Source organism: Zootermopsis nevadensis, unplaced genomic scaffold, assembly GCF_977971745.1.
Source record: "Zootermopsis nevadensis isolate Lab colony 2312 unplaced genomic scaffold, Znev_1.0 Znev_ptg000017l, whole genome shotgun sequence".
Taxonomy (NCBI): Eukaryota; Metazoa; Arthropoda; class Insecta; order Blattodea; family Termopsidae; genus Zootermopsis; species Zootermopsis nevadensis.
Window position 1 is genome coordinate 3,727,469 of NW_028259149.1, and position 24,046 is coordinate 3,751,514.

Here is a 24,046-nt window from a genome sequence, read left to right on the forward strand (position 1 = left end):
CGAAAATAATGATTTTTTTAAGCAGACAATTCTCCACAAACTACTGGCTTTAACTTCCGTTTCCTCGTTGAATAAAGTTCATTCATTGAAATAATTTCACAAGGAGGCTGCACACGTGGCACTACTCGCCAATCCTATCAGCCAGCCTAGTTTGGATTTATCTCCTATTTCGATACCTGTCATCTCTCAAAAAATCCAAGGTGGGCATCGAGTTTCAAGTTAATATTCATGTGTAATTATTCCCACCTTTTGTGAGTTTTTTGTCTTCTTTCTTTATTCGTGTTTATGAATTTTGTTTTCTACATACTATTCTTTTACGTCCCACGGATGGATGGTGTAACCGCCTTTTTATTCTGGGACTTTCACTTTTTAATTTGTCCGGAGATAGGGATTAGCTCTATCTATTGGGCCCAACTGAGTAGGAACCTGAAGACGGAGATAGAGCCCCATCTCCGAAACGTCGTTTTACGTTTTTTACGTTTTATTACTAGACGATGGATAATATCCAAGTAAATTTTTATTCAATTAATTTCACATTAGTTTTAAATTTCTCTGCAGTCAAGAGGAATTTCATTGTAACTCAGAGTTTCTGCTTAATACAGGTTACATTTGGCAAAGTTTATGCAACCATGATTACAGGACAGGGGGACAGACAGCTTAGCTACTGATCTCGGAACCCATGTATGGCATCCGCGTTAAAACCATGGTATTTAAAAAGAGTCTAGGAAACTGTAAATCGATGTTACGGCCCTACAGAGCAGATTCCCTTTCAATGCATATTTTTATTGTAAGTTATTATTATCCTCTGAAGGCGTTTTCAGAAATAATTTAATTTCAATCACTACCTAAATTGAAATCAATATCATAATGCAATGTATGATCAATCAACCACAATGGCATTTGGGATTCTCGCGGAGGTGAATAAGTCGATATTGGTATTCTGGTACGTAAAGCAGTGAATTTGGAGGCATTAGAAACGTGGGTGTCTACCCACAAATCCACAGGGCGTTGCAACTCAGAAGACCAGCAAAGACAACCCACTACAATGCCAACCTCTTTTGATCCAACCTCCGTCTCTCAAGGCACGTCGCTATTTTAACGTTAATTACATTCCAATGCAGCCCATTAAACAGATGTGAAAGTTTCTAGACCTCCAGGCCACATTCCGTCACAAGTGATCGCACGACTGGCGTCAGGGACGTGTCTCTGAAGGCTTCGTGGTTTTCGAAATTCTTATCAAAAAAAAGTCACTAAACTGGCAATTCACGCGGTTCAACTTGGCATACCATTTACGGTATTAACTTCGTTCTTTCAGACCCTGAACACAACCGTTCCAATCAAATATTTTATCGACCCTTTGAACGCAAAGCGCTTTTTAACATTTAAAATTCGGTTCTTACCTCTAAGAAAACACAGCCCGACGCTCTGTAGTCTAAGTTGGTGATAGCGCAGTTTAATAAACATAAATAAATATAGGAGGCAAATAGATTTTTGGTAAAAAAAAGAGAGAAAACTTAACCTCATATTTTACGCAGTTGATAAAGTAGTTCCACGACGCAAGGCATAAAATGACTTTGCATATGCTAATGCCCCCTCCCCCTGCATTTAATCACCGTGCCATGAACACGTATGGCGAAATAGAGGTTAGAAATGAATTTTACAAATGTTACGGTACCTTGTTCGGAGACGAAGGGACATCCCCGATGTTGGAAATTGTGAGGTTGCAGCTATCCTCACTAGAATCGCTAGCGTTGCTCAAGTGGCTGACCCTGCTGCTCAGATCACCGAGATCCAACGACGTCATCCTTTTGTGAGACTGCCCTCCGCCATCCTCGTCTTGTATCTGCTTCCCATCAATTATCCCAACAACCTCATCTCCATTAACACTTCCGCTGTAATACGTTTCTTCAGGCACTATCCCACGTTCTTTCGCGCCTACTAGATAGTTAAGAATATCGTATTTTGAGGCCCCTTCGAAGATCGACCTTGAACCTCTCTTGCTTTCCTCAAGGTCATCAAGTGACGGCGGGGGTGACATCGGTAAAGGGGGAGGTGTGTCAGGTATCTCTTCGTATATCGGATCTTTGATAATCTCATAAATATTCTCATCATCTGCTTCAGAATTTGATTCGTCGCAGGATTCGGTCTTGACCCGTAACTCTACTTCGACTTTCTTATCATCTTTCTCAGTTACAGGATCATCAGAGTCTTTGGCAGGAAGACAAATAGATAATTGAGAATGAGAGACTGAATCACTGCCGTCTTCTGGAAGTGCAACTCCTCCATTCTCTGGTTCAATAGACGACGGAGCTGTGTCGAACCCGCTGGACTCACCACTGATACTTTTATCTTCCGCCTTGCATTCTTCAGTATCCAAACCGTCAAAAGGTTTCAGGCGTCCATGTGCTTTATTTGATGAAGATGACTCTGTCTGGAATACATCATCTTCTTCTTCCTGTTCTATAACTGTTGGCAATGTGTCTTCCGAGCTCCTTGAAACTGTAGCTGATACATTTGAATACAAAGGGCTATCCTCATTTGTAGTCAGATCCATTAATTTGGATGCCGCAGCAGATATGAAATAATCTCCTTCTTTTAATGCTTCCCGTTCATTATCGTTTATATCTTCCTGTAATTCTATTAACTTATCGAGTCTAACCGTCGGAGAAGATGTCTTGTCCACACTTTCACCTCCGGGCGCCAAGATCTTCCTTCCACAAACATGTGGAACAAGATTCCTTTTGACAGCCTCAACTGGATTCAAAAGAATATCGATATCATCTGAAACAGACAAAGTCGATGAGAAATCGATTCCTCGAGATCTGGGCTGCAAAATAACATTAGAATCTGATTTCTGGACGTGCTGAACATTCTCTTCAACACTCCCACCAACTGTTACTGTGATGTCACTGTCACTGCTGGATGAAGTAGGGGAATCACCATTCCAACATCGCAACATCGTGTCTCTGCTTCTCTCGCCGTTGTCGTGATCATCCACTACCAATAATGTTCTTTGCACCTGGTGATCTGGAGACACTGGAATCACGTTAACCTGGTTTGACGAAAGCACTGTCAAGGAACTACAACTACTTCCTTTATAAATGTTATTTGAATTCAACGTCGAACAAGGAGAAGTGTCAATAACTGTACACAAGGAACTTAAAATTCTATTATCGGTATTTCGGTTCTTTACTTCCGCACCACCAACACTGATAGTAACTTTATTGCTACTGTCCTTTTTAACAGAAGACGTGGTAAGAGCGTCTTCTTGGACCACAAGAGAAGTCACAGAAGAGTTCCCAACGGGGATAAATCCAAGGCGTTTGATGTCTTCAGTGGAATCATCGCTGTTTATGCGAATGGAGGTCCGCTTTTTTGGTCCTGAGTTCATGTCTGTGACGAGGTGTTCTCCCTTTATTTGCAGACGATGCACATCTGCCGACGGAGTGCCTGGGGTTGATACGGTGACAATGGTGCATATTTTATCTTCATTTAGATCTCCTATTCTTGACGTGAGGTTACCCGGAGGATCTTCCGGATGCTGCCTTGCTGCTTCTTGCAGATGGAAGGTTTTGGTTTTTGATTCAGCATATGTTTTGGCTACCGGTGTTTGACCCTCCGGAGAATTTTCAACGTGTACCACAAGTTTTGGGATAACTGGGCCGGGGTCACTGTGTCGATGCTCCTTTTTTTTCGTTACGTCTTCGACAGTGTCACCAGTGCACGGGGGTGTCGAAGTTGCGAGTGGTGACCAAGACACCGGCCGAATATTTGACGACGCCGATGCTTCTGAATCAAACATCTTCTCATTGACTCTGGGAAATGAGGATACTATTTTCTGTTTTGAATTAGACTTAACCGAAAACTGGCGAGCTTGTTGATTCATCTGCTCTATTTGTTTCTTGGTGAAAGGAAAGATTTGTCTCGGTGGAAGTTCTGGAAGGGATTGCTCGTTTTCTGGAATAGGGGTTGATGATGGAGGTGGAGGGGGTGGTGGCGGTTGTTTGGGACGTGGTCTTCCAGGGCTTAGCATGCGCTGTGGCCGTCTGGATGCGTCTACTCCTGAGCCGCTGCTGGTGTACGTGCCTGGAGCTCCTGGGTCGCTGAACACCTGGCGAATATCAGGGCGTCCCGGCCTCAGACGTAGCCGCATAGTGTCATTAAACAGAACGGAAGTTCGGTCAGCCTGAAGCTGGTCCTCGTGGCGCTTGGGGTCGTCGCTGTCTGTGGTCAACAGACGTTCACTCTGGCTACGTCTAAGTGTTACCACCGTCGCGTCACTCCGACGTGGCTGTTCCTTCAGCACATCTTTAGCTGCAAACAAAGGGTTGCATTTGTCAAATTCAGACACAGATATTTTGAGTTCGTTTGTCACTTCACATGACAGCAAGTCATGAAAAAAAAATGAACACGTGAGGATGAAATTCGATTTCAATTATCACACATAACAAAAAAAATAAAGTTTAAAGTTGTCCTGTTTCGAAGCACGAGATTTCTAGGACGTGTGGGGAATTCTGGAGAAGCCGTGGGTTACATGCATACACCACCTGTACCGTAGAATTATACGAGAAGATGATCATGAAATTGAAATTTATTAAGTATCTCAAGATGTAATAATATCTGCCTAAGACATTACAAAGATTAACTGCTTAATACTGTTTAAGAAAATGACCATTGCTTACAGTGAGAATAATACGAAACCCATAAATAAACCGTGGTCAAAATCCACAGAGTTATGGATTGTTAAAGAAGGTAATATACATATAGTTACCAAAGGACACTTAAGGGTTGAATTAGTTTTATATCCATTCCACAAACACAGGCTGTTGTAAATCATGGTTCAGCACGAGAAAAGAACAACATAATCTCTATCTCTACATGCAAATAAAACAAACAGATCCTGCTAAAGGTTAGACGCGCATCATTTCAATTGAATAATATACAGAAATAACAGTTCTGATGTCGCAAGAGGAATTTAGAGAACACTCGTGTACTAACACAAGTTATTACACCAGCCAGTTTCAAGGTGACTTTGCACGTCTCATGTTTTTCGAATATGTTATGTAAGGGAAATTCTTTATGTTTCTTTTCTAGAATATTTGTCTTAATCAAGTACACTCACCGTTCGTAATCAGAGGAGTCAGCTGTCTCTAATGATTACACCAAGGTATTATTAGCTGTGAGACAATCCTACTCGCGACTGCATAACAAATGTTTCATAACACGTAATCCTAACAATATTCCATTATTATTATTTCGTCCAAAATACTGAAAATATCTTGAAATACGAAGAAGAGGAACATATTTGTAGGTAAGTGAAAGAAGGATTAAAAAGAATGGTCAATAAATAAAACATAATCAGTTGTTTCATAACTTGCACTCATTACGTATATTTTACGGTGATTAAATAATGACGGACGAGTATAATTGAGAACGCAGCAAGGATTCGAAACTGAGTTATTAGGGGGAGAATAAGCAAGAAAAAAAGTTCTTGGCTGGTAAAACCAGAAGGTTTATTAGCGCGCTAATGAGAGCCCGTTGTAGGGTTCTTTCCTGCTCAAGACAAATTCCTCACACTCTACTTATTTTTTAAAAAATTAGGTCTGAGGTTTTTACGGCAGTGAGGATGATCATGTTGTTCTGTTGGGTTTTTAAGATGGAGGTGGTATGTTTCTCCGAGACGCTGGCATCTACGTATGAGTCTACGTGGCGCCGGAAGTACATAATTATCATCTTCAGGGGGAAAAAATCTTCCAGCAAAACATACTCTTGAGACACATATTTCTTACCTTACACTCTGAGACCAGAGCAAAATTATAAATCAGTAATTATAGGCTTTAACTTTCTGTTTCTATGCGAAAATTCCACAAATACAGATTACCACTACTTACCAAGTTGTCAAGTTTCCCACCGCCACAAACAGACTTTTCCTTTAACGTTATCCGACTAATTTATGCATTTTTCATTCTTCACATTTGTGCTGCATGCCTCACTCATCTCATTCCCCTTACATTTATCACCCAGATTATTTGGTAAACAGTGCAATACTATGATGTTCCTCATTGTGTAATTTTCTCTGTCTACTTGTTACTTCCTCGCTCTCAGTAGTTTGCTCTCAAATATCATCTATCTGAGATCTTCTCACAAACAGTCACTTCTTTTGTACGAAAATCTTTTTCCGGTGTTAAATCGACTCAAAAGTGTATTCGGTCACGCATCTCCATTTTCAGCCTAGTTACAGAATATTTTACCACTTCGATCTCTGTGTTTAGACACGGAAAATCATAAATCTGACTTTAATTGGATTAGGCAGTGCGAAAGTACGAGTAGGGGAACCTTTAATAACAAATCACTTCAGACAAGGTGTTATTATCTTGTCCTAAAGATAAGGGCGAGGCCACCAAGGGCTAAGTGGGGGTGAGACTCCAGGGGCGAGACCATAAAAAATTTACACTTAATTTAAAGGCGCGAGGGTAGTTCTGGATACCCCAGGAATTTTTCCTGCTGCCCTTGGACCGGTAACAATATTCTGAACAGGAGTGATGTTTGGGCGAATGAGGATCTCCCCACAACACAAGTTAATTTGCACATGGAAGCAGAGAACTGATTGAATGCCAGTCGAACACTTATCACAAATGACATTTTTGGAATTTCAATATGAGAAACAAAATGGCGGACAGACGAGCGTCACTGACTCTGTAAAAATCCTCAAGGGGAAGATTTGTTTTAAAACCTTTTATGCGTTATATATACGCCTATAGCATTTTCTCTCCGTAAAATAACGGGATAACTAACGGGTCTTTGAAATGCCACTAAAAATGATCAGGCTAATGTAGCAATAATCCTCTACATTTCACATAACGAGGTAGCCGGTTTCAAGGTCAGCGGATGCCTGTAGAATACAGTAAAATAGGCCACGACTTATACCTTCCAAATCCTTTTTAATTTTACTTATGACAATCTTCACACTTCATTTAATGTCATGTAGAGACTGCAATTGAAGAAACAACGTCAAATACAGCCGAAATCTTAAAAGGATGTTTAAGAGAAGAAGAAGAAGAAGTTGGGAAGTCAGTCTGTTTCGAAACTCGATCGTTCAGCAAAGACTCAAATCAGCTAAAAATTCAGTTGTTTTTAAGAAATTTAAAGTTATCACAGCGGCAAGTGTGACAATGTATTCTGATTTGTAGCACAGTGTAGTCTTGTAGAAACTGACCGACGTTGCAGAATTTAATTTTCTTACTAACTCTATAGAAATGCGCACTCATCGCCCTGATGATAGAGACAGTAAGTACCTCCGAAACGTCGGCCAAATTATACCAGATAACACTGCATAACAACCCAGAAGACAGTTGTGCTGTTCATTGTTTCTGATCACTGTTCAAACTTTGGAGATTTCCAAAAATATTATGAATAACTGCACAGGATTTTATATATTGGATTCTCACCACATACTAACCTTGTTAAAGAGTTCTTGATTTAGATCACATGACATAAAACACTTAAATTTGTATTATGTTACACTATAGCGAATAATACATCAGAAATTGTTTCAGTATGTTCCTGGTGTAATAACAAAGCGATAAACTCAGTTTTAAATCGTCGTAACTTGATCTTCAGGGTATAACACCTGCGGTAACATTTTCAGTGGGTGGCACAGATCAGAATGTTACACTCAGCACAAGAGGGAGCCACACAAAGAAGACAGGAAATGCGACGAACCTTGGCAAAACTGTTTGTTTCCTGTGCCGGTGTTACTGCAGTCTACAACACAGCTGAACGGTTCGGTACACATATTGTCACACTGGTATGTGATGAGTAATGTACAAAACAAACAATTGTAAGTACACAGCTTCATGCCAGACACCAGACAGTTCTGAAGTTGGCTACAGTTAAACATTCAATAGTTGAGCTCTCACTGTGACAAAATATAACACGTATTCTCACCTGGAGAAATTACTTTATACCTCACATAGTGTTCACCATTGTAAATTCCTTAAAATATTTTTATATAAAACGACGTTTCGGGAGCTCAGTGTACTCAAATAACATAAAGGTCGTTCAAGAAATAAAGACAAAAACAATTAAAAAGTGTCAAACAAGTAAATGAAACATTTGAATAAACGACCCTAATATCAGCTGAATATTAAAAACCTGTTACTCACTTAATTTTCTCAAAACTTCTTATATTTGCTAATATCATGCGAGTTTGCAATTCTGTGGAGCACCTACTGAAATAGTTCCAACCGCATGTCTGTCCATCTGTCCGTGTGCAACAACAGATCAATCCTGGACGGATTTTCATAAGATTTCATAATTGCAACCTGAATAAAAAATTGTCAAGAAATTTAAATTTTCAAATAATCGGTTTACTGTAAGGACCGCTCTACAAAAGATCAGTTTGTTAGTTTGAAGTTAATTTTTACTTCAAAAGCACAAACAAACTAATGCTTGCAAGCCTGACGTATTTTTTCTTTTATAAATCTCTTTGTCATGACGTCAGACTGACGTCCATTTTCTTGGTTGACTTATTATACGAATAAGTTCTTCTTTTATTCGAATCTTGGACTCAAAAGCCATGAAGATCAAATTTCACAACCATATAAAACCATGGGCAAAACTATAGATTACCACAACGGTGCCGTATGAATAAGATAAAAAAGCAGAATAATAAAATTATGAGGATAGTCATGACATTTCCCAACATAATATTGCGTAAGATAATCGCCAAATCTCAATGCTGCCTTCGTGAACCTCGCACGAAACAACCAACAATTACTTATGTTCTTTCCTTTGTGTTTTGGTAGACCATGGAAATATTAGGTGCCCGTATATTGTGAAAAAAAAATGTTCAGACACAGCTAATACATAACAGGGTCATTATTTCTGACATATTCTCTATTATTTTGTTCTGAAAATCACTTATTATTATGTTATAAAACAAAGGTCTTTATGCTTTGAATAATGTTAGACTCAGGACACTTATCGTTGATGCCATGAAGAAAACAGTACCTAAACTCTGAGCACAGAATTAAATAAATTGCTGTGATTAAGGCATCGTATAACAACGTAAGGGTTCTAACAATTCACTTTCCTTTTTGTTGTTTTTATCTTTTCGTAGTGCTTTTAACGCACGTTTCTCCTCCATGCTAATTTAAAAACTAAACCTATCCAAAATCGGCTAAAATAATTTCCTTAATTTAATCGTATTTGATCTACCAGTGATGAGCAAAATGCAAGTAGGGTACACGCTTACTTACGTCGATGTTTCACTTAATTAAGCCAAGGTCAAAGAATACTTTAACAGAACTAAACTAACGTCTTACAAGTTGTAAGATTTGTAAAACCTTGCGTTAAATTTAATCATGAAAAATTAATAAGTCTTTGTGGCTTTGTAGGATTTGAAGTTTTCACGGCGGTGATTCTGAAGATATATTTCTTCTGGGCTGCTACCATTATCAGGGTTATCGTCCTGATGATGGAGGCACCAAGGACTTCTGAAACGTCAGTAAACTTCTGTCAGACTATATGGCGCAACAACCCAGAAGACAGCCATTTGCTTCGTAGCTTGTCTCTTTTCTTGTAGCAGATTTAAAATTAGATACATTCACTGATCCTTTGTTCCTGTGTATTTATTATCTTGCACAATTTGTTTACACTCACGAGGTAGTTTAAAATTCAGATATGTTCACTGACCTTACGTTTCTGTATAGGTCCGGGTTTTAATAACATTTTAAAACCCATGTACCTGTTGCTTCTTATGGAAATGAAAAGTCCTATCTAAGTCTAGGAGAATAACACAAATTAAGAACGCTTCAGAATAACCTGTTGAAGAGACTAAGCAAAGAGCTTCAAGTAATACTGGGAATGTGACAAAATGAAAAAAACCCACGATTAAGGCATGTAGCACGCATGTGTGAAATGACAAATTCACACAGAATGATGGTAGATTGTGACACATGGGGTTAAAGAATAGGATAATATTAAAAGGGATCCAGAGAAACAGAACAATGACTATTTAACAATTACTTCAGACTCCACAAGTCTAAATATAGGATAATTAGTGAATAATGAAATGGGGGCAGTAAAACTCTCCGAAACGTCGGTAAATATCTACCAGACTCCATGGTACAACAAACCAGAAGATAGTCGTCTTCATATTCGTCGCCATGAGAACGTGAAATCTCACTTAGTGACGAACCTTCCAGTGCCATAATAAGCGGAAAATTTCTTTACTACGTAACTGAACATAAACTTTTCAAGTTAGATCCTGGATCACGAACCTAGTTTATTGGTTAATTAATTTGAATCCAGCAAGTTGTGTCTGCATTCTTCCCGTGCTTGATTGTTAAATCACCTTCTTACAGGTTTCACAACAACGAGAAATTTTTTGAAGCTAAGACGCTTTTTCCCTGTGTCATATGGGTTTAAAAAGACAAACTTTCACATAAAGGAAACAAGAGTCATTAAAGAAAGCGGGCTTGTAGCGAGCGTTTGAACAAGTCCTTGATGATACCACAGATCACATACACAATACACGGCAGGTACAATTTAATGTCATTCCGAATACCTTTCTACGAAAATATGTAGACATACACTCAAGGAATAGCTTCTACTGGGCGTTAAGGAGTTACTAAGGAAACAAACTTTGTATTCCACAAAAGCAGGAGGGAATTTCTCTGCTAGTCCAGCGACTATTATCTTCTTAACATCGACTCTGCACTATGGAGTTAATCATCAAGATAGTTGGTTACACAATAAAAATCCGCAACGTACTAAACTTCATGCTTTTGGTTCGAGGCGCAGACAAGAGAACGGCGAGGTGATATTTCAGGTCCTCAGGGCGGTGATTAGTCTTGTGGGAAGATGCGCCGTATGGTCTGGTAGAATTTTACCGATGTTTCGCAGGTGTTCACTTCCTCCATCATCAGGGCGAAGCAAACTTCTACAAACTTTATAGTATGTGGCGTAACATCCCAGAGGACAGCAGTCTTCGAAGAGGATGACGTGTTTCAGTTTCACTGTATTTCAGGATACGTTACGTAATTTTCTGTGAAGGCGAAGTAAAATGTTAAGGCCAAGGCTAAAAGGATTAAATTATAATTCGTCTTTATTCTCCACCTCAACGCTCCTTGTTTCTTGTGAATGTGTGTGGGTGTTTTACACCACATGAAACCAGGAGCTCTCTACACACAGATATGAGTATCTAACTTCTCGGAGTGGAGTTCTTCCTAAGTAGCTAAACGTTGCTGAGATAGTAAAAAAAATCCCATCCCTTGAAGAAGATAACGGCTCATAACCGTGCTCACAAAAGCCAGGCAATGGCCCGTCTTAAAAGCAGTTGAATTCAAGATGTCTGTCTTCTGGATTGTCGCGAAGTTGCCTCTGATGATGGACGCAGTAAGCACCTCTGAAACGTCAGTCAATACCTTCAACGTTCTTCGAGTGTGTGCACAGGTTTCTCCGGAGAAAAATAATTTTCTCTGTAGGCAGAGAATCTACCATTGTATTCAGTATATCGTCACTGTTATTATGTGTTGCCGTTTCATTTAAGTTTCTCAGGACCAAAGCTACGTGTGGGGAAATGACGATGTACGTTTGGAATGTGAGGGAACAGAGATGTATCAACCGGCACGTCACAACTAGTTTTGTTTCCAATAGTCCCACAACAGCGGACAGATTGACGTCACTTTCCACATCTGGAAACCAATGAGAAAAGTATAATACCATTGTCTTTTCTTAACTTTGTCAATATCAATCCATGAGAAAAACTGCCAAATCCAGCATTAATTGAGACATAAGAATTAATAAATTGGCTTAAATGCTAAGTACGTTCCGGACGATATTTATTAGGCTTATTGCCTTCATTATATCACAGAATCCGACAGTTCTCAAATGCGGTAAATTTAGACCCTATTAAGAGACAGTTAAGCTAAAGTAACATCTTCACAAACTTCAACCTTAATATTCATTTTATACCTCGTACATTGAAATTTTTCACACTTTTGATTCCTAACCGAATTTCTTATAGTGTGTAAATAAACAAATATTGTTTCAAACTTTTAACTGATACTGAAACATTTCAGTTATACAATGGATGTAATAGGGAGTTTCCTATTTAAAACGCAACTCATATCACGACAACGCTTGTAACCTTCTGTGGCATCAATATCACAAAAGAAATACCTTTGGGTTTGCGCAGCGGCCTAGAAATTTAAAAGGACCTTAACTCGAGTGTCACGAGAGAGGTTGGCAGACGAAGGTAGAACCTACTTCTGGTTTCATTCTCGTTCTGTACCCGCATATTCTTAAGGGTGCGTTTTATATATTACATTTTGTATATGAATAATTTGGGGGTTTGTTGAAGATATCAATGCAAGAATGGCGTAAGTGACTCCGCTCCATATGAATAATTTTATTCACCAATATCAAACTCAATCGTTCTAGCCACGGAACTGTGGTTGAATATCAAGGTCATCAGAAATAAATTACAGGCTTTGGCTGCTTCGGGCGGCCAACAGGTTAAAAACGCTAATACATAAATATGAAATTAGAAACTACTCATCAATCACGACGAAACAACACGCAAAGGACTGTGGATAGCTTCAACTTAGTGCTTTAAACATTCTAGATCTAAAATGTACTGCTACTTCATTAATATACGGACAAAAAACTGTTATTAGTACAGGGTAGAAGTTTTTAAAGTTACATATAAGTGCGACATTTTAATGCGCTTCGTTGGCATCTGAACAAAAGGTAAATTTTAACACAATTTATTCTTCTTCCCTTGTAGTAAAGGCTGCAGCGAGAAAATGAGATAAAATTATGCGCGGATATAGGACGGACGGAGTGACGTTCTTTGTGAGATTCTTAAGAGCATGGGAACAAATTAATTCTTCACAACAGTGACAATGATCTTCATTACTGCCGTCATAATATCAGATTCTCATCACAACATATATTTTACTTTCCACTAGTTAATTTAATGCAGTTCAGCTTAATTAGTATGAAATTCCAGGTTTTGACGTCAGTCAAGTTCAAACTGTGGTCAACCGGCTGTTAATTTTTGGTTGGAAAGTCTGAAGAAAAGAGACCATTCGGAAGATCTAGGAGTAGACGGATGATAATATTAAAATTGATTTTAGGAAAGTGTGGCTGAAGGGCGTGGATTGTATTCATGGTTCAAGGACAGCACTCGAACATCCAGTAATTTTTAATTTTAAATTTCTTAGCGCAACTCTTCATCATTAGAAAGGCAAATATTTACCTTGCACATAAAAGCTAACAGTTTTTGCTATTGAACATTCAGTAACTTTCACGTAACTTCTGATATTGAAGCGTTCGCAAGAAAAAAAACAGACAGGCAAGTGTGTACGGTCTAAACATTCAATAAAAGACATTCTGACTTGTTCGTAATGTTCGGACCACAAAATAACAATTTAATTTACGTCGTCTTCATATTTTGAAGACGCTTCTAAGAGGATATCTCAGAATGACGGAGTTTCACCTAATGACCTCCAGGTTAAATCCAATCCAGTAAATCCTCAGGGCTTCGAGGTCATTTAATGTAGGATCGAGAAACATCGATCACACAGAGGCAAGACTTAGAATAAAGGGACATTTTCCTCCATACAACAACACGTATTCATGGCCATGTAATCAACCATAGGTAGAAACCTGTTAGGTGAAAGGTCTCTCCGACTAATGAGTTTAGAACGGACGGATATTAACGCGAAGAGCGGGCAAAAGAAATGATGCCAGTGAGATCACTTGCCACTTTCTACTCGCTACAGATCATCTCGACACTTGCGCTGCTAGGTCCAGCTTCATGGAGCACGAACTTGCTTGAGAGGTTAATCTGCCGACCCAGAAGCAGGAGAAGAGGAGGACCAATACGAGCAGCAAGGAAGAACAGAGAAAGAGGAAAATAAACGTAAAATGTCACCCTCAAAAGAAAACATGGGAACTCCTCAAATTTCTTATTGTTTTTCTAAGTGTCTCAAAACGTTCCAATTCCCATTACCATTAGATTTCTTGGACATAGCAAGTTTCTTTCTTTGATGAAGATGACCGTCTTCTGGTTTGTAGCGCCGTTTAGTCTGTTAGAAGTTTACCGACGTTCCAGGAGGTCCCTCCTGCCTCCTTAATCAGGAACTCAACAAAACAACCAACCAAATAGCTCTTTGTTTAAAATTAATTTTTTTGGTACATTTTTACGAAAAATTAAAATTTCCAGATGACAAACTTAAAACGCATGTTACAAAGACATTTAGAAATCTTTGTTGGTACATTCCACATCAGTGTCTGGTTTCAAGGTAATTACTCTTTCTCGTAGCAAGTACTGGCATATGGCTGGCATCTGTTTACTATTCGCAGTCCAGAAGTTCGGTTTTGCCTAAATTTGCCTTGTTCCGTCGATTTCAAGAACCACTTTGTTTGCTCGCAGACACTGTTTTCAGAACATAACATGCCTCTTTACGGAATCATGCATATCGGCTTGGCAGCCAGCTGTGCGCATGCACTAACATTGCACTGCTGGGAACAGATAAACAAGAATGCAAATCTGCGCTTGCATAAATTGTTTTAAAAAATCGAAATGATCATAAATGTTGAATTAATATGTGATCCACACACTTCCACTTTGGCTACAAATTAACTTTATCACTCAGTGATAAAACATATTCTTTCTCGCCTAACGTTGGAAATCCTGATTAAACATGATCTGGTCACAATGTTACGGTCTGGGTGCTGATAAGTTGCAGACTTCTTCTACTAACTACTGCCGCGGAATTATGTGGACGTCTCTCTTTATTCTGATAATGCCACTAAAGAAATACAAGTCTGAGAGCAAATGGCTTAATCCGATCCATTGACAGATTCACTGTCTCGGATTCCATCTAATCCAGCCCTTACGTAAATGAGGCCTTACGTAATGCCCTAATCTTTTTTACATTATTCTTCTGCTTCTGCTATAAAAGTTTATTTTTGTTATTTACGGTTCTCACAGCGGGGAAGATGTCGCTGTTCGTCTTCTGCGTTGTAACCCCGTGTTGACCTTGAAGTTACCTAACATATTCCAAAGATTCTTACTGCCTCTATGTTCAGGGGTTTAACCGTCAACATGAAGGTACCATGCAGAACTGAAGCCCTGAAGATGGAAGCAGAATATTCCTAAAACAATTGTTATTCACTTACAAGGTCCACACGGTGTTACAATCCAGAAGATTAAAAGCGACATCTTTATGTTGTTCGTCGTACTATCAACCTGTCCTCCATGTTTATTGCTGGGGTTCTGTCCGCTTGTTCTTGTTTTTATCATGTTTATTCTTCTGTTTTTCTTCGAGAACGAAATAATGAATGAAAGAAAAAAAGAAATATATCGATAAACGAGGAATAAAAATGAAATAAAAGTAAGGATCAATAAAGAATGACAAACTAAAAAAAGGAAGAAGAAGAAGAAGAAGAAGAAAAAGAAAAAGGAAACGATAGAAGAGCACGAGAGGAAAATAACTTATTTGTGCCTTTTCATGCTACCTTCCTCTTCACATCCTGTTTTCTCCTCTTCTTCAACATAAATTATACAAAAAAGCCTACAGGCGAAATATCCAGTCATTTTACTTTTCTAAATTTAAAAATTCTGGAGATTTATTTCTGACGCAGTAATTCTATTGCGTTACAAAATCACTTTCCAAACTCCTTTAGCGTCACTGATAACTACGTCTGTACCGGTTCGATTACCATGAATAATTACTGCCATCTTACTGCTAGTAGTAACCTTCGCGTTGTCTAAGGAACAGGAAAATCTAGCCCCACCGGATCTTAGCCTTCTCTTGATGTATATCTATTTCCAATTTCGAAATTACACCAGATTTAACCATTGATGTCCGAAGCTCATCTATATAATATCAAAAAATTCAGTCCGTACCGCAAAGAAAACACAAAATTTCACAATTACGAATATCAACTGGTTAACTCTCTGACGCCGAAAATCGTCTAAATAATATTTAAGAATTCAGTCCGTACCACAAAGAAAACACAACTCTTCACCATTACGAAGATCAACTGGTAAATGCTGTTTAAGAAAATAACACGTGATCATTATAAGAATCATACGAATCTCATAAATACGAAATGAAAATTTATTGATTGTTAAACAGGTGGTACATATAGTTACCATTGACCTTTAAACTGCATAACCTGAATTAATTATGTGAGACATTTATATTATTTTCCACTAGACCTGTGAAAAAGCAAGAAACAAATTACCACATAAACAGCACTACCGAAATAATTCCGTTTTGTCGGTCTGAAGTTACTCTAATTTCAAGTCTAACTTTCAGTTTACAAATAAGAAAAAAAAAGCGAGTGCTTTTACACTTCGCCTAATCTTGTGAAAGTTCTACAGAACGATACAGCGTCTAGTAGCGCAAAGTGATGCATATATCAGATTAGTTAGGAGACGTTTTACCTGGTAAAATCTTTAATTCTATAATACTGGTTACCTTCAAACACGGTTACATTCGTCCTTAGTAATTTCTACTCCATCACCGTTTCAATGTCTCCGCTTTCTCTGCAGATCAGGTGGAACAACTGCAGGGCATTAAACTATACAGTGTGTCCCAAAACGAAGTATATATACATTCAATGAATTAACTAAAGTCATTTTAATAAACCGAACCATTACAGACGACAACATTGGCACAAAGTACATTACTGAGTCTCGTATAGGTGTTAAAAATGATCACCATAAACACAATATAAGGAGATCAATAACAAGGTCAATATTCTATACTTGAAAGTGCATACATCTTTTTGGGACACCCTGCAGAAGTGATAAATTTCACCACTGGGAACTAAGGATTAATCCTGTCTCGAGGATTAAGCCACAAGCTTGCGAAATTTCTATACGTCGGACTTACTCGTAATAAAGCGGTTAATAATGCGAGAATATTTATTTCGAAACTCGTTCTAACTTACAGGATAATCCTGACTTGACTTTCGTAATTATTCAGTTTCCTCAGACGAACATCGAGATGGCAGATTGAAAGGCACCATGGCAGACTCCTCCCTTGTTAGTAACCACGCAATTTACGAACATTTGGTAATCTCACTTGACATACAGAGCCTCCACGTCGAAGAGTAAAGTTGGATGACGTAAAAATAAAATAATGGAGGGAAAATTCTTATACTCTGGTTTTCGTGGCTGGAGCTAAATGTGAAACTTCGGCTTTGGGCTTTCGAGATAATGCACACACCAAATACGAAACAGCAAATTTGACGGAAAAAAACACTTAATTTTACACATGAACTGTGAGTTTTTCCGAGACCTAATTGAAAGGTGTTGGGGGAGCAGAACAACAAAATATAATCATGAAGACTCACCAGAAATATTCGCAGCTGTGCCGCCAGGTGGACTCGTAACATCATCAGCAGCAGCCACACTTCCGCCCGCATCATCCAGCGATGCAGCCACATCGCCCTCACCAAAACACCTCAGCACCTTAGCACTTTCAACACTGTCAGTGTTATTATTCTCCCGCTTTGTGCCACACCTTTCAACACTATCACTGACGAAGCTTTCAAGATTTTCCTTATCACAAATCGATGATTTACTCGCGGCTCTGATATCAACAGAACTGTCAGATCTTTCGTCGATCAAATCCGATCGATTTTCTTCCTTTTTCACGAATCTGACATATTTATTTCGTATTTCGTCCTTCACACATCCTACTTCTTCTTTCTCAGCGCGATCCTTTAAATCAGTTTTATCTGAAGATATGACGCCATCATTCTCGACTTCTGTAACAGGTAACAGATCAGACGTGACATCTGCTGTGTTCAAAACGGAATATCTTCCAGGGGTTGTAACAGGATGGTCGACGTTTCTTTCCTGCTCTGCTGGTTGTAAGACGGTAACGTCGTTAGCGACCTTAAACTGCACCTGCTTCTTCTTTCTGTTTTGCTGCTTGAATTCTTGAAACGTGGGCAAGTAAAAGTCGCTTGAACCTGCACTTGCAGCTTCAGGTGAAGGTGAGTGCCGTTCGCCTGACGATGCAGAAATAACAGCGGGCCACGATACAGAGCAATCCGGTTTGGAATCCGTGTCACCGAAAGTCTTCAAACAGCTTGAAATCTCTCCAGGCGATAGAGCAGAAGGTTTCTTTAAAATCGACTTAATTATGCATACGCCTTCCGATGCGGACGAGGGTTTACCATCCTTCGCTTGCGAGGAACTGGAGGTTCCAGCGGTCTTCGTGTTGCTGGCCCCTACACTCTCGTTTTCACTCCCTCCATTTTCTTTCACCACAACATCACTGTTACTGCCGAAGCTACTTGAAGACTCTGAACACATCTTCGTCTTCCTAGGGGGTCGTCGCGGTGAAGTGAGGCGAGGAATAAGTGACGATGATGTGGGGAGCCTCTCCTGCTGTCGAGAGGGCTCTGTGTCAATCTCGTCATTCCGACGGCCCCCGGAAGCCGCTCCGTTATATCCAAGAAAATCTGAACTTGTAGTTTCGCCACTTTTGACATTTGTGTCATCATCTTCAAGGGACGGCACGGACTGAGGTTCGTTAAATATACGAATTCTCTGTCCTCCTAGAGTCACCCCACTGACCCTTGATGGAACCGATGTGGATGAACTCTGATGTTTCTCGATACAGGATGTTCTATTTAAAAGCTGTACAGTTGTTGGCTTTACATTTTTTTTACCTTGGGTCCTGCTATTGGGATCAGTCTTAGAACGGACAGACACTGTGTCTTGTACGCGGGCTCCTGCGGTGACATGTATTCCGGAAGAAGAATTCTCCAGAGCATTGTCACTTAAATCATCGCTTAGTTCATCATCGAGCACATCATCATCATCATCACGCCTGCAGTACTGCTCCATCTTACCGCTCTTATCACCATTTCCTTCAGGAGATCTGTTTCCATGTTTTAAATACTTTGCTATCAGTTCATATGCGTTTACGTCACACTCCAAAATTGACTTCCGCTTTGTATTTTCCTGAGATTCTATAACGGAGTTCCAGTTCGAGCATTCAAGTTCCCACGCCAGGTCCCTTCGAAATGCCAGTATGCCATTCTCAGGACGTGCGTCATCTAACGCACTTCGGGTCACTGGGGGTGACGGGCTACGACGGACGCTTCTTCGACAGGGGGAAGTGCTTTTAGCTCTAACCCGCAAGGTGTCCTGAGGGCCGAAACTCGAGTGCCTCTCGTTACAGTTCACACCTCCAAGTCGGTTCCTTCTCATCAGGTCATAGGGATCAGGTACGACCGCATTCAGTGGCTGAGAAGAACAGTTTGGATTTTGTGTCGATTGAGGGGCTGGTGTGAGGTTCAATAAAGAAGGTCTGACACGGTTATGTCCACTGCTTCCACCTCCCAGTCTTAAAGTGCCTCCCACGCCCTTGATAGTATTCTCTGAGGTTACGACACTACGCCCAACTGTCCTGACGGTCCCTCCACCCCTACTGACGTTCCACAACAACCTGGAACCACCGCACTTCTTACACGCCGCCGAGTAACTCTTCTTACTTCTTGCAGTTCCTTTCAAAAACTCCGGGCAAGAGCACATCACAACGGCGTAATTCGCCGCTGGAGGAATCATCACGGCCTGAGTGGCGGGAACGACTGCTACAGGCGGAGGCGAATGATACAGGAACAGACTGGGGCGAGGGGTCGAGCCGTTGGTTGGCGAACGCACTGCCATGGAACCGTACAGCCAGGTTTCGGCGTATTTCATTGATTTGGAAAGAGCGCTTCCCGAGGACAGGGTACCGTATTTGTTACGGTATTCCTGCATCAGGCTGCCTTCGCCAGGGTGTAGCTGCTGTTCCCGACCCTTCTCGCTCTTACTCAGCTTCAGACGGTCTCCCCAACTCTTCTTCGGCTTGTTGTTCCCCCCATCACAGTCTTGTTGGGAAGTCTGAAACATGCGACGGCATAAAACAGTCAGGTACAAGGTTTACTGAAAGCAAACGAAACTATTAACATTTCTGATATATATATCTCAAGTTTTAAAACCAGCGAATTGAACTGTATCCTCCGTTCTGAAAATAAATAATGGTCATTTGCTGTTTATGTAAGTTTTTTTTCGATGAACGAGTATTTAATCCCCACTTAGACCAAATTTCTTATCATATTATTTTAAAGTATATTATTCGCTAAAACCTTAAAATTATAACTTAAAACTTACAAAACCACAAAATGTTTTCTACATATCCAAAAAGCCATCGTTTGTAGCAGATGAGTTTCACACAATGAGACCTGACTTGAAAATCGAGAAATTCGATGTAACATTTCCTGTTCTGAAGACGACAGCCTATTTGTTACTGTGCCGTGTAGTCGGAGAAGCTTACCGACATTTCAGAGGTGCGTACTGCCTCGATCATCATGACCACCACAAAAATGACATTAATTTGGTACTAATCTAAGCAAGTCTGAAGCAGCTTTGGTGGCAAGCTTTAAGCATATACTGACCATTAACAACATTTGATGAAAAATCATTCGTCACTGATTATAATATCGAAAGAAGAAGTAAGCCTAGACCATGTGACTGGAAATCAGTCGCCCTCTATTATTGTTACAGCGTTTGGCATTTCACCGACAGAAAACAGCGACATGAGAAGCAGGATCAGATAGGAGCTGAATGTCAGTGCAGCTTTTCAGAAATAACTCAATCGTGAAAATTTCGAAGTCTGCTCCGGCCTAGATGCAATTACAGATGTTCACTGTACACATGATTAATCAAAAAATTGCAAACCTTATTTTTATTTGTGTTAAGACGAAGATAAATGGTCTTCCTGATGTAACTAATTCCTCCAATCAGGCGTAACGATTCAGAAGGCGTTGAAGGCAATATATCTTAGCTGCACAGGGAGGAAATCTTCTTACCTTGACTTCTTATATCGGAAATTATGATTTTGTTACACAATGGGATTACGTTTACATGTATTCATCACAAAATTTCCGTATCTTGGAAACAGACGCTAATTATAGGTGGAATAATAACAAACGCGTTATGCAGAAAACAGAAGATACTATGATCACATGAAATACTTATTACAGGTAAGCAAATACACAATTACCTAAAGTACTATACGTATTCGACCGACTGAATACGACGAACATTACATTGGTGCAAGCAAAATTAACACACTGTAAACCAGCTCCCACTTATGTTGTCAATAAAAACGCCTAAAACTAGATCACACTTGACACTGTTCGTGAGAAATGTCCATACGCCTCAAATTTTCATCCAATACAGATTTATACTCCTTAATCACAGAGATTTTGATACGCCATAGAAATTCCCCGCCTGTATTTATAATTCAGACGGGAATATTGACATAATTAAACTTTCATCTTATGATATTGGTATATTTCTTGAAGATGGCAGCCTTCTGAGATGTTGAGCCGCGTAGTCTGGCAGAATCTAACGGACGTTTCAGGGGTGCTTAGTGTCTCTGGAGGCAGCAAGCACCCGATAAATGTCAACTTCTACCAGAATACACATCTCAACACCTCACAAAACAGAAATCTTATTCGTCGCCTTGAGAACCTGAAATACACAGTGGTAGAGTTTTCAAATATAAATCTGTCAAATACGTAACGTTTAAATTTTAAAATAAACTTCGTAATGTGTAAACCTGGAAGATAGTGAGATCCACTACAGAAACAAACGCAACTCTCGTACAGATGAGTGCATTATTTACTCAACATCAGAGAGATCGCGAAGGTATTTGACATTCAGGTAGGCAGACGAGGCGAACCCGACGAAGGCCGATTGCTGTAAGGCAGCGAGTTCGTCCGCTTATCATGTATTTCATCCAAGCAGTGCACTGTACTCTTCTAGAATGTGGGTCACGATTCTACCGAAACATGGCGGGGTATTGCTCGCATCAAACCCAACTAACTTTTTTTTATAAGAGCCAGGTTACTTTCTCGAATTCTTAATAAGTTAACCCATGCTTCAACAGATGGTTCTTAAACCAGACAAAGTTCCGTTACGAATGCAACAATGCACACACGACTTTTTACACAGAAACATCAGAAAATCGTAGGGGCATTGATTTATGTATCAATTAAAAGTAACATGATATCTGAGGTTCTCAAGGATTTGAAGATTTGACGGCGGTATTGTGGGTAGCAATGCTATGTGGATTTGTAGGCAGATACCAACGTTTAGCTCTGAAAATTTAGGCAGGATGTTCAACCAAAACGTTTATATCTATCTGCAAGTCCACACGGCCTCACTTCTCTGGAGACTAATAGTGACAAGTTGAAATTAGTCTACACATTTTATCTATATAAGGAAGTGGGGTAAGAGTGGGTTTAGATAACAGGACTTTATCTGGGCAGTAAAAGTGGGAAGTAAAATTATAAAACCAGGAACGTTACAGTCAGCGATTGATCTCATGAATGGAACGATCTGCTGCTATGCTGTTAAATAATACCGAATAAACAGTGTACCAAATACGGCGCCTCGGACTTTTGCTACGTGCCGTATGTTCCTACTGTACGAGTGGAAGAAGAAAGAAGAATTATGGGTCCATATCCAGCAGCACGACAGGAATCATAACCTCACCAACGCAACAAGAAACTGAATTAATCAGAAGGCAATCAGAATAAAAGTCACGTATATGATTTTGAAACTAGGAAGATACTAAATGTAGACCTATACATTCTGGCCGATCCAAAATTAATCCTGAAATCTTTATTTATTTCGTAATAATCCTCAAAAAGAGAGATGGGCCCATAGAAAAGCCTCACACTAAACGGAATAACAAAACAGTCCGAGCTTTATGTCTTTCTTTAGAAAAGGTGCTTGTAATTCTTTGCACGACAAACTATTTCAAATAATATTTAAGAATTCAACGCGTACTGCAAAGAACCCACGAAATAATATTAGAAGGTTTGACAGTGTAACAGGGAACGCAAGTGGAATAAACAAGCTCAGATTAAACACAATCGTGGGATTTTGTGAAAACGACGATAAAATCTCGGTTTTCCGTGTAAACAGGAAATTTCTTAACCAGAAATTTGGCTATGAAGTTACGTTTGATGACGGATTAAGAGTTACTGAGTACGGAGACTGAGGCGAACAGCAGACGGCAAGGCGAGGACAGTCTAGTGGTAGGGCAGCCACATAGACAGACAGACAGGTTATTGTTCCGAGAGCACAGAGCAACTCAAGCACCCGTATAACGGAACTTGACGTGCCTGATCGGACTGCAGTACACTCCCATCAAAAGACAGTAAAGTCTCCTTGAAAGAATCTCGAAGTATCTAAACACGTTTGAGAAAGGTTTCCGTTTAATGGAGGTTCAATTTTAGACACAAATTACTGATGAAACAATGCCTCGGGGTCAGGGGATATGCATCTGTCCTAAATGGAATGCCTCAACACATGAATTCTATTTACTTGGTAAATCCGCCTGCATATCGGTGATCATGCTACACGCACTGCGCTCATGCAAGAGAAGTTGCCGCATGACAAAGGCGTTACGGAAAAGTGTTTTCTCTTTGTCTCTAAGTACATTTCCAATCTAAATTCAGAAAGAATATCACATATCCTGTATTTTACGTTACTAAGTATAATGGACATCAGATGTCTACACGCAATAGACTTTAAATCCATTGATACAGAACGGATGAGAACTTCAAGATTTGTAGCATCTGCCTGTAAGTAATTCTTTCGTTTGTCAAGAGATTGCACTGTCATCAGTGACGGGAGTCTTTCAGAGTTGTTATTCAACGTCAGATACATCGTATCATTAAAGTTCAACATCTTGCGTGTACAAAAGGAAAGAACCCGGACTTTATCAACCGGAAATAATGTTGAATCCGGCTGAGTTCATTGAACACGGACGGTACAGATTGTGATAAAAGTACAAGTAAGAGACAGACAGACAGACAGACAGAGAGCCAGAAAGTTGCTCTAGAAGCGCTATGATTGAAAGTAGTGTGGAACACGGCCGAAATTTTCGTCCAACAAAACCCACGAAATGTTTTAAAAGGATTCATATTTCCAAAAGTAATT

The 24,046-nt window shown here is 39.7% G+C and overlaps 1 protein-coding gene across 2 annotated transcripts in view; it reads right to left on the reverse strand.

Annotated features, from left to right (window-relative positions):
* RhoGEF64C (Rho guanine nucleotide exchange factor at 64C) overlaps positions 1-24,046 on the reverse strand; it is an 88,201-nt gene that overhangs the window by 9,667 nt on the left and 54,488 nt on the right. For both annotated transcript variants that reach the window (XM_022084119.2, XM_022084120.2), the window contains exons 3-4: positions 17,383-19,930; positions 1,676-4,314 (exon numbers count right to left, since the gene is read on the reverse strand). In XM_022084119.2, coding sequence (XP_021939811.2) covers positions 1,676-4,314; positions 17,383-19,930 — 5,187 coding nt within the window. The remainder of the gene's footprint in view (positions 1-1,675; positions 4,315-17,382; positions 19,931-24,046) is intronic.